Here is an 11,926-nt window from a genome sequence, read left to right as displayed (position 1 = left end):
ACACTTCGACCGCCCCGGTACATCTGCACCTTCCCAGCCTTCCCACACATTCGACCCATCTGTCCCATCCACCAGAAACGCTCTCTCCTGCCCAGCAGATGCATGTAATGCATTCATGCCACGCTGCTCTCCAGCAAGTTACCTCCCAACCTCCTCCTCCCACCACAGTAGTTCCTCCACCTGCACCCCCTCCAGCCACTTTCCATCCTCCCCCTCCTATTACATCTACACCCCCTCCAGCCACTTTCCATCCTCCCCCTCCTATTACATACCATCCACCTCCCCAGCACCAGCAACCTCCCCAGCACCAGCAACCTCCCCAGTACCAGCAACCTCCCCAGTACCAGCAACCTCCCCAGTACCAGCAACCTCCCCAGTACCTGCAAACTCCCCAGTACCAGCAACCTCCCCAGTACCAGACATCTCCCCACTTCCAGCAACCTGCCCCGTACCAAACTCCTTCCCCATACAACTTGCCATCAACATCATCTGCTCCTACAGTCCCTGCCCAACCCTCCACTCCACCACCCACCACCTCTTCTGCCTCCCACATGTCCACCCATTCTGTAGTTTTTTCCACACCTTCACCTCTAACTGTTCCTTCCCCACCACGATCCCAGTCCTCTCTCCACACTCCCAGTGTCGAAGTGTCCCGCAGCCCCTCCAGCAGTATTTCCACCCCACACTACACAGATTTATAATGTGTGTATTTAAATAAAAATGACCAGTTTTATGGTTTCAAAGCTTTATTAAAAAAGTTTATTAAAATTTAAAAAAAGTTTACTAAAAAAACATTTTTCAATAAAAGTTAAATTATTTTACACTGGTTGTCTGTCATTTCTTTCTGCGGCGAAAAAGGTTAAATACAGGGTATTTAAAAGGTAAAATGGTATTCAAAACTAGGTATATAACTGTGGGTAAATTTTAGCTTTTTGCCACAGTTGTGTTCCTGGTTGTGTTTGAAGCAAAGTATTTCACCTAAAAAGTTGTGTTTATTGTTGGTGGTTTCCTAACAATGTACACAACTTTTGTTAAAAGGTGAAATACTTTGCATAAAACACAACCAGGTACACACCTGTGGCCTAAAGCTAAAAATAGTAAGACCATGACAAGATAGCCAACTTTGGTTGGCAAAGGTATATACTGTTGGTCCAGAAGGTACACAAGTTTGGTTAAGGGCACAAATCTTTCACACTCTGTCATCCTGCCAGTGTACTCTGCCTTGAGGTGACATAAAGTATATTGCAAAATTGTCCCTCATTACTGAAACCGTCACAGAACTTCTAGTGGTAATGTCATGGTAATCTTGCAAGGTGGTTTCTTCAGAGGTGTCCTCAATGGAAATGGGTTCCTTGCAGATAACAAAATTGTGCAGGACCACGCAAGCTTTGATCACCTCGTCCACAGTTTCTGTCTTGAGGTTGATCGCAGTCAATAGGACCCGCCATTTGGCTGTCAGAATACCAAAGGTACATTCAACCATTCTTCTTGCTCTTGTGAGGCGGTAATTAAAAATGCGTTCTTGACAATCCTCTGCTACCGTACGGTTTCAAAAGGTGTTCTGACAGCTGGAAGGCTTCATCCCCTACACAGACAAATGGCATAGGTGGACCAGATGTTTGCGGCAGCGGTCTAGGGGGTGAGAACTGGAAGGTGTTTCCATACAGTTTACGCCCCATGGCAGACAGTTTGAAAACTTGAGAGTCATTGGAGCGGCCATAGGCCCCAATATCCACAGCAATAAATTTGTATTCCGCGTCAGCGATGGCCATGAGGACAATTGAAAAATATTTCTTGTAATTGAAATATTCCGATCCCTATCCGGCTGGCTTTACAATGCGGATATGTTTCCCGTCCACAGCGCCCAAGCAGTTGGGAAACTGACATATCTGTTGAAACTTTTCTGAAATTTCAATCCACCTCTCTGTTGTGGGCTCTGGTAAAAACTCTTCAGCTAAGGAGTCCCACAGTGCACGGCATGTGTACTTCACTATTCCAGATATGGTGGAAATCCCGAGTCTGTACTGGAAATGCAGTGACGAAAGGGATTCTCCAGTTGCAAGAAATCTGTGGGGAATTAAAAAACGATCAATTAGTTTTAAATCACAGCATTACATACCAAAACTGAGCTATAACACTTGGAGATACAAACTACCACCAACAAGATTGCAGTGAAAGTGTGTTCTGATGCGAGCACATCCAATAATTGTGGCTTACCTTAAAGTCACCATCAGACGCTCTGCGGGTGAAACAGAGAAGCGGCAATAGGTATCCGCTTTTCTTATGAGGTGTGCAATGCGCTCCACCAAGTAATCAAAATTCTCCATTTTCATCCTAACATATCCAAAAAATTTCTCCGGGTTTCGTCGAAGGTCCATGCAGAGTGTAGAATAGACCCCACGCGTCATTCTCTTGGCTGTGATGGGGTGGATCCACAAACGTCGTCTACGATGCCTGATGCGCTGCTGTCTCGCTCTCTCCTCCAGAACAATCACCCTCAAACGATTCGCCTCCGCTGTAAAATCCGCCAAATTCTTCAAAATATTTCCAATCACAACATCCATCTTCGCCAGTAACTTGCTCTTCTCTCCAACCTGCACTTTCTCCTCTCCAACCTGTCAAAGAAGGGCTGTAGGAACACGCTATATATAGTTTTCCAGTAGCCAATCCCGTTCGGAAGGCCACAAGGGGTGTTTTTAAAAACCGGATCCGGCGTAATCCGTCGAAAAACAGATCAAAAACAGATGAACCGGATGAGACGGATCCGGTTTTGTCTGTCAAGAACAAGACGGATCCGGCAGAAAAACGGATCCGTCACATCCGGTTTTATAAAATATTTGCCGGATCCGGCGCTCCGGCACGATGCCGGATCGCGCCTGACGCCGAAAACCTGATGTGTGAAAGTAGCCTTACAATCTGCACAGGATCCGTTTTTTTAACACTTTGACGGATTAGGGCATATTATTTTTTAGTTTTTGCTCAGCACTTTTTCAGGTTGTTTTCGCAGCTGACCCTCTCCAAACCAGCTTGAGAAAAACCTCATGTGAACTTACTCCAAATCTGCATTCAAACATCCATGTCTATATTTACATCCATATAAAATGTATTTTTTTCCTATGTGTCATCCATATTTCCTCCGTGTTGCATCAGTTTTTAAAAACTAAGGGGCCCGTTACACATAGTGATATCGCTAGCAATATCGCTGTAACGTCACCGATTTTGTGACGTAGCAGCAATATTGCTAGCGATATCGCTATGTCTGATACTCACCTCCGACCGGCTCCCCCGCTGCTCATCGCTGGTCGCGCGAGAACGTCCTGGACCATTTCTCGTCGGGAGCTTCCTGTGGCGCCGATGAGCGACGCGTGGACGCGGATGGGAGGACGTCAGGATCGCCGCGTCTGACAGGTAAGTAGCGACCCCCGACCCCTGCTATGTCACTGGTGAGATCTGCCTGTGTGGCAGCTCACTAGCGACGACTTAGCGATGCACCAGCGATCCATATCGTCGGGATCGCTGGTGCATCGCTAAGTGTAACGGTACCCTTACAAAGGTAAGTTGTCTAAACTTCTATTTACCCATTGGCTTTTACCCATGGACCTGTAAAAAAATAGATGAAAACGCTTAAGTACAAAGTATGCCTTTTGCGATTCATCCATTTTATACTAGTGTCAATAGACTTTAATTGCCGACTCTGATCCACAAAACGGATAAGAATAGGACAAGCTCTGAGTCTCACAGACTGGAGACACAGATCCACTGAAGCATGTATAGATCAATAAAATGTTATGGCGCACACATGTTGGCACCTGGACGTCATGTGCGGTAACACCTGAAGCTGCAGAGGAGGAGGCATGAGTGAGGAATAATTTAAGCTGTGTGATCTCAGTTATGAAGTATGTTGTGGGATTGGGTCAGAGGTAAATTTTGAAGTAAGACATGGTCTTCACCCATTAAGCATTAACCCCTTAGTGACGGAGCTAATTTGCAGCTTAATAACCGGGTCAATTTTTACGATTCTGACCACTGTCACTTTATGAGGTTCTAACTCTGGAACGCGTTAACGCAGCCTGCAGATTCTGAGATCGTTTTTTCGTGACATATTGTACTTCATGTTAGTGGTAAAATTTCTTCAATATAACTTGCGTTTAATTCTGAAAAAAAAACGGAAATATGGCGAAAATTTTTAAAATTTTGCAATTTTGAAACTTTTCATTTTTATGCACTTAAATCAGAGAGATATGTCACTAAATACTTAATAAATAACATTTCCAATATGTCTGCTTTACATGAGCACAATCTTGGAACCAAATTTTTTTTTTCGTTAGGAAGTAATAAGGGTTAAAAGTTGACCAGCGGTTTATCATTTTTACAACAAAATTTACAAAACCATTTGTTTAGGGAACACATCACATTTGAAGTCACTTTGATAGATCAATATGACAGAAAATACACAAAAGTGACACCATTCTAAAAATTGCACCCCTCAAGGTGCTCAAAACCACATTCAAGAAGTTTATTAACCCTTTATGTGCTTCACAGGAACGGAAGCAATGTTGAAGTAAAAATTAACATTTAACTTTTTTTTACAACCATTTTACATTAGAAGCAATTTTTTTTATTTTCACAAGTGTAAAAAGAGAAAATGAACCACAAAATTCGTTGTGCAATTTCTCCTGAATGCGCAGATACCCCATATGTGGAGGTAAACCACTGTTTGGGTGCACGGCAGGGCTTGGAACGGAAAGAGCGCCGTTTGACTTTTTCAATGCAGAATTGCCTGGAACTGAGATCGGACACAATGTTGCGTTTGGAGAGCCCCTGATGTGCCTAAACAGTGGAAACCCCCAACAAGTGACCCCATTTTGGAAACTAGACCCTTAAGGAAATTATCTAGATGTGTGGTGAGCACTTTGAACCTCCAAGTGTTTCACAGAAGTTTATAACGTAGAGCCGTGAAAATAAAAAAATCATTTTTTTTCCACAAAAATGATCTTTTCACCCCCAAACTTTTATTTTTACAAGGGTAACAGGAGAAATTAGACCCCCAAAGTTGTTGTTCAATTTGTCCTGAGTACGCCCATACCCCATATGTGGGGGTAAACCACTGTTTGGGTGCACGGCAGAGCTCAGAAGGGAAGGAGAACCATTTGACTTTTTCAATGTAGAATTGGCTGGAATTGAGATTGGACGCCACGTCGCTTTTGGAGAGCCCGCGATGTGCCTAAACAGTGAAAAAAAAACACGTGACAGCATTTTGGAAACTAGACCCCTTAGGGTACATGCACATGCTGCGGAATGCTCTACGGATTTTTCCGCGGGGATTTTGTAAAATCCACAGGTAAATCCACAGGTCAGAAGACCTGCGGTTTATCTGCGGATTAGCCTGCGGGTTTGCCCTGCGGTTTATCACCTCTACAATGGAGCAGATGGTAAACCGCAGCGGAATCTGCAGAAAGAATTGACATGTCAATTCTTTCTGCGGATTTGAAACCGAAGCAAATGCGCGCGGAAAATTCCGCAGCATCTGCACTGCGGTTTTCATTTTCCATTCATTTTAATGATACTGTACAACGCAGCTGATTCTGCTGCGGTTCCGCAGGGCCAGATCCGCAGCAGAATCCGCAGCGTGTGCACACACCCTTAAGGAACTTATCTAGATGTGTGGTGAGCACTTTGAACCCCCAAGTGCTTTACAGAAGTTTATAATGCAGAGCCGTGAAAATAAAAAATATTTTTTTTCCTCAAAAATGATTTTTTTTTAGCCCACTTTTTTATTTTCACAAGGGTAACAGGAGAAATTGGACCACAAAAGTTGTTGTGCAATTTGTCCTGAATACGCTGATACCCTATATGTGGGGAGGAAGTGGAACCACTGTTTGGGCGCATGGGAGAGCTCGGAAGGGAAGGAGCGCCGTTTTGGAATGCAGAATTTGATGGAATGTTCTGCAGGCGTCATTTTGCGCTTGCAGAGCCCCTGATGTGCCTAAACAGTAGAAACCCCTCACAAGTGACCCCATTTTGTAAACTAGATCCCCCAAGGAGCTTATCTAGATTTGTTGTGAGGACTTTGAACCCCCAAGTGCTTCACAGAAGTTTATAACGCAGAGCCATGAAAATAAAAAATCATTTTTTTTCCACAAAAGTGATTTTTTTTTTAGCACGCAATTTTTTTATTTTCCCAAGGGTAACAGGAGAAATTAGACCCCCAAAGTTGGTGTGCAATTTGTCCTGAGTACGCTGATGCCCCATATGTTGGGGTAAACCACTGTTTGGGCACACGTCTGGGCTCAGAAGGGAGGGAGCACCATTTGACTTTTTGAATGCAAAATTGACTGGAAACAATGCTGGCGCCATTTCGATTTTGGAGACCCCCTGATGTGCCTAAATAGTGGAAACCCCTCAATTCTAGCTCCAACCCTAACCCCAACACACCCCTAACCCTAATCCATAATCATAACCCTAATTCCAACCCTAACCCTAATGGAAAAATGAAAATAAATATATTTTCATTATTTCATTATATTTCCCTAACTAAGGGGGTGCCAAAGGGGGGTTATTTACTATTTTTTTTATTTTGATCACTGTGATAGGGTTTATCACAGTGATAAAAATGTACGTTGAATGAATGGAATCTGCCGGCGCAGTGCGCATGCGTCCACCATTTTCTTCTCGGAGGATCCAGGAGGGCCTGAGGACGATCAGGAAGTTCCCTGGGGCATCGGGGACCCTATTTCTCTCTCCTCTGATGTGTGATCACATCAGAAGAGCAAGTAAATGCAAAATCGCGGCTTTTTGTTTTGGTTGCCGTTATACGGTTAATAACGGCGATTGCAAAAGCGGGGTCGGTAAAAACCGACCCAAATCATGTTCTCTGGGGTCTTGGCTACCCCAGAGAAGATCCAACTCTGGGGGCGCTATACACTTTTTCCACAGCGTCATTAATTAACGGCGCTGTGGTTTAAGTACCTTTAACTACCACCGTTAAAAGGCGTATCAGCGTTCGTTAAGGGGTTAAAAGAACCATAGACGTTACCCAGAAATTGATTCACTTTACATCATTATTTATACATGGACAGTGACTGTGTCCATGTACTGGTATAAACTTACATATACAGAATACCATCTTTAAACCACAAAAAAAAGTACACAGACAAAAATAATGGCAGGACCCCATTGGGGCGTTTAGACCAAGGGGGCTCATGGCAACACAGCCGCATTAGGCCTGTGTTTTATTTTCCATCTCTGTTATTAAATTTACGGTCTTTATTCATGCTATTCTCTTTTCTTCTATTATTTCTGTCCTATTCATAATGGCCACTGGCTTAATTTTATTATAAAATGTTTTACTTTACTGGGTTGTGCTGGTAACTGGGAAGATTTCGGAACCCGATTTCATTGGTGGAGGGGTTCGATGTGCAGAAGCACAAGCATGTACTAATTTTAGCCCTTGGTAGCAGGGCAGATGGTTTTCTTACAGATGTTGCTGATTGGACAGTGAGAATTGACAGGAAGGAGTGTTCCCGATAAATTCCTGGTCTTGAAGGTCTTTCCTGTCATCATTCACAGCAGGGAGCCGGCTCTTAGTGTCGGATCGTTCGCGAAAGACACAACACTAGTCTGAAGAAAGAAGAGGAAGATCACTACCTGCCCTCCCTCTCCTAATTTTTTATCACATTGCTTGCTGAAGGGGGTTATGTCTGGGAGGATATGGTGATTGTTCCATGGTTTGGTAATTTTAACTATTTATTGATAAAAGTTTGATTGATTTTTATTCATGTCATTTATTGGTAGCCTCATCAATAAACATTGTGGCCTATTCAATCCAAAATTCCTGTGTCATCTTATTTTTGAAAGGGTTATGGGTATTTGGGCTTATGATACCATGTCATTCTTAACGTTATTACAAATGCAGACACAGTAATATTGTAAGGCGCCAGGATTCTCCCTCTGAGCAGGAGGAATCCCGAGCCATGTCTCCTCCTGCGGTCTCCCATTCAGTCTCAGCGGATCCTGCTCAGCAGAGACATTGGACTCAGCATATTGCTCAGACTCATACTGTGCGAATGATTGCTGCTGCCTCTCCAGGTTCAACTATAGCAAACAGCAGCGAGCAGTCGTTCCTGAGACTAAGTCTGGGTTTTGGCCTACTGAGCAAGCTTGTGAGGTGGCAACCTCTCATTGGTGGGCGGCGGTCAGCTGCCCAGGTCCTCAAGTGAGTCCGAATTGGTCTGCTAGCAAGGTCCCAGAAGACTGGGAGCTATAAAGGGATCTCATGGCCGCACGGCTGAGCGTTAGTTTATAACATATGTTGTGTGTGTTCTATGCACGTATGATTGTCTCTGGTGACTGACTCATTATGAAACCCCTACCCTTGGTGTGCATGAGTTGTTCAGCCCTGCCAGCTAGTGCCTAGGATGATAGTGCAGGAAGGAGGCAGAGTCAGTGCCTAGCGTCAGCGCCAAGTAGTGACATTGCTTGTGCGACGCCATGCGCATTGTGGGTCCGGTCAGACTTGAGTCCCTGCGTTCTAGGGGTTGAGCCTAGAGACCTCACTCGCGCCATACCCGCTGAGCCTGTGACATCTAACAGGGAACATCGTTTTATTACTTAGTTACTGCGGCTCTGTGAAGTAACAGAGTTCACCGCTGTTCACACCGGGTGACATCTAACCCACGTGTTTTCGGCGTTCAACAGTCATCTTGTTCCACCATTGCTTAGCAGCAGGTTCCATCTCTGCACGGTGGACCCCGGGTTGCGAACGCACCTTATTATTATTATATTTCATTTGGTGCGTTCCGCCAACCCAAACAAATATAAACCATAAAACAGATGTCACAGTCCAAGAAAGAATTATGTTCTGTAGTAACTCTATGGAAATACCTGGGGGGCGCTGTGAAGATTATTCTTGAGGGAACTGGAGTGATTTTATGAATTGTCTTCACTGAAGTAATAATAATTTACGACTATGAGCAACATTGGCAGACAAAGTTAAAAATGTTAACTGACATCGCTGTCACAACACTCATGTTAACTCTTTCTTTAAAAAAACACACTAATACTAAAGCCAATAATAATAGTAATAATAATCCTTATTGATATAGCACAAACAGATTTTACAGCACATTGCATTTATAGAAGGAGCTGATAAATACAACCAAAGTTCCCCAAAAGTTGTGATGCTGAGTAAAATATAAACAAGAATGCAAATTAGATCAGTCACATAACTGTGTATTAAAAGAGCATGTTGGAGAGGCAGAGTCTTTCTGAAGCAAAGATGGTCAGAGGTTCACAATCTATGAACTGCGTCTAAATATTGTAAAACAATTTAAAAAAAATGTTCCTCAATGTAAAATGATAAAAACTGAATATCCCTCATCTAGAGTACATAATATCATCACAAGATTCAGAGTCTGGAGACATCCATGTCAGTATTGGATGCTTGTGATCTATGGGCCCTCAGATGGCGCTGCACTTCAAGCAGTTTGGGTGATGAACTGTGGCCGCCCGTGGTCCAGACCTCGCACCAATTGGTGCATGATGAAGTGAAAAATCCTGCAAAGACCCAGGACTAATGAGCGGCTAGAATCCAACATCAGACAAGAATGGCATAACATTCCTCTCCCAAATCCACAGCAATTGCTTTCCTCACTTCCCAGACATTTGCAGACTGCTGTAAAAAGAAGAGGAGATGCTGTGGGAGACATGGCCCTGTCCCTACTTTTTTTTTTTTAAATGTGTTGCTGTCAGCAATTTCTGAATGAGTTGATTTTTTTCAAATGAAATTGAAAATGTGTAACTTTCACCTTGTAATCTATTTCCTATGTTCTGCTGTGAATAAAATCTGGCTGTATGAGATTTCCAAATCATTGCTGCTAAAACACTGAGCAATTGCTGCTGACAAATGTTAATACCCGGGGCACAAGAAAAATTTATTCACAAGGGTGTTCCTTTCCTGCGTTGGCATCTGGATGCCGTTCTTGAAAGAGCGTTGGACCTATGATGAGAAAGAAAAACAAAAGACATCAAAAATACATTTTAACTTTTTAATATATACTTAGTATTGCGGTAGATGGATCTCCCACTTTATATATATATATATTTAATTGTGCCGGGCACATGATTTTGTTGCATTTTCTTATATATAATCATTACAGATTCTCCTCTTTTACAGATGACACAATACTGCTTTCTACAAACTGGATGCTAGTGGTGAAGCTTTCCTATATGAATTATTTCTTAAAAGAAATCTGTCACCATGAAAATGCTTTCCAATCTGCAGGAATCATGTTATAGAGCTGGAGGAGCTGAGCAGACTGATATATAGTTTTGTGAGAAAACATTCAGTATAACCTGTTTTTTTATCATTTAAACCCTTGTTCTGGGATTTTTGGTCCAGTGGGCGGTCCTATCACTGACTGACAGCTATATCTGTATGCATTCTTAGGGTACTGTCACACTTAGAGATGTACCAGCGATCCCGACCAGCGATATGACGCGGTCAGGATCGCTGGTACATCGCTAAGTGGTCGCTAGTGATCTGCCACACAGGCAGATCTCACCAGCGACATCGCTGGGGACGGGGGACGCTACTTACCTGTCACACCAGGCGATCCTGCGTCCTCCCGCCCGGCTCCACGCGTCGCTCGTCTCTCCACAGGAAGCGCCGCAGGAAGATGACGGCGAGAAACAGTCCTGGACCTTCTCGCGCGATCAGCGATAACCAGCGGGGGAGCGGTCGGAGGTAAGTATCACACACAGCGATATCGCTAGCAATATCGCTATAATGTCACAAGTTATAGCGATACTACTAGCGATATCGCTTAGTGTGACAGGCCCTTTATACAAGCAGAGCTGTCAGTCACTGATAGGCCCGGCCACTGGACCGAAAATCCCAGAACAAGGGTTTAAATGATAAAAAAACAGGTTATACTGAATCTTTTCTCACAAAACTATATATCAGTCTGCTCAGCTCCTCCAGCTCTATAACATGAAACATGGAGATTGGACTGCAATTTAATGGTGACAGGTTCCCTTTAACCCCTTCACAACCTTTGATATACTTGTACATCAAAATCATTTCCCTGCCTCTGATGCAGGCTCGCACGCCAAAGTCCTCATCTTTCCCCTCACTTGGTCACTGATTTAATCAGCCATAAGGTGCCTTTAACAGCCACAGGTGGAGTGGTGCTCAATCCCCGACAGCAGCAATTAACACGTGCCAGCATATGTCAGTGTCATTCCACCCACCGGCGCACTGATGACATGTATGCGGGATACTGATGGGTTGACATGATAGCCTGGGGTCTGTTGATGACCCCTGTGCCTGTCATCACAATACTCCTATGAATGTCGGCTCGTGATCGGAGTTCATTACAGATCGTGATTTGTGCAGTGCTATACATAGCAGCAGCGTCGGACTGGAACACCTTGGGCCCACCAGAGAAAATCATTCTTGGGGCCCACTATGTAGCTGTATAGAGTTAAATACCAGACCACCAATTATGCGGTAAAACACGCTAATATCCGGGTATAATATAAGGTTGTACATGTCTTAATTATGTAGCAGGAGTTGGGGTAGCCCCCTCATAGAATATAAAGCAGCCCCCTCACATAGTATAATGCAGCCATCTCATAGAATATAATGCAGCCATCTCATAGAATATAATACTGCCCCCCTCATAGGGTATAATACTGCCCCCCTCATAGGGAATAATGCACCCCCTCATAGGGTATAATGCACCCCCTCATAGGGTATAATGCACCCCCTCATAGGGTATAATACTGCCCCCCTCATAGGGTATAATACTGCCCCCCTCATAGGGTATAATACTGCCCCCCTCATAGGGTATAATGCACCCCCTCATAGGGAATAATGCACCCCCTCATAGGGTATAATGCTGCCCCCTCATAGGGTATAATACTG

At 43.9% G+C, this 11,926-nt stretch overlaps 1 protein-coding gene across 1 annotated transcript in view; it reads right to left on the bottom strand.

Annotated features, from left to right (window-relative positions):
* Window positions 1–9,074: 9,074 nt before the first annotated feature.
* The window catches only part of LOC141080528 (caspase-1-A-like), a 41,264-nt gene continuing 38,412 nt past the window's right edge, over window positions 9,075–11,926 (bottom strand). The window contains exon 9 of the mRNA XM_073565786.1: window positions 9,075–9,997. Coding sequence (XP_073421887.1) covers window positions 9,908–9,997 — 90 coding nt within the window. The 3' untranslated portion in view covers window positions 9,075–9,907. The remainder of the gene's footprint in view (window positions 9,998–11,926) is intronic.

Source organism: Dendrobates tinctorius, unplaced genomic scaffold, assembly GCF_039654945.1.
Source record: "Dendrobates tinctorius isolate UK_male_01 unplaced genomic scaffold, ASM3965494v1 ptg000016l, whole genome shotgun sequence".
NCBI classification, from domain to species: Eukaryota; Metazoa; Chordata; class Amphibia; order Anura; family Dendrobatidae; genus Dendrobates; species Dendrobates tinctorius.
This window is presented reverse-complemented; position numbering and strand designations above follow the sequence as displayed.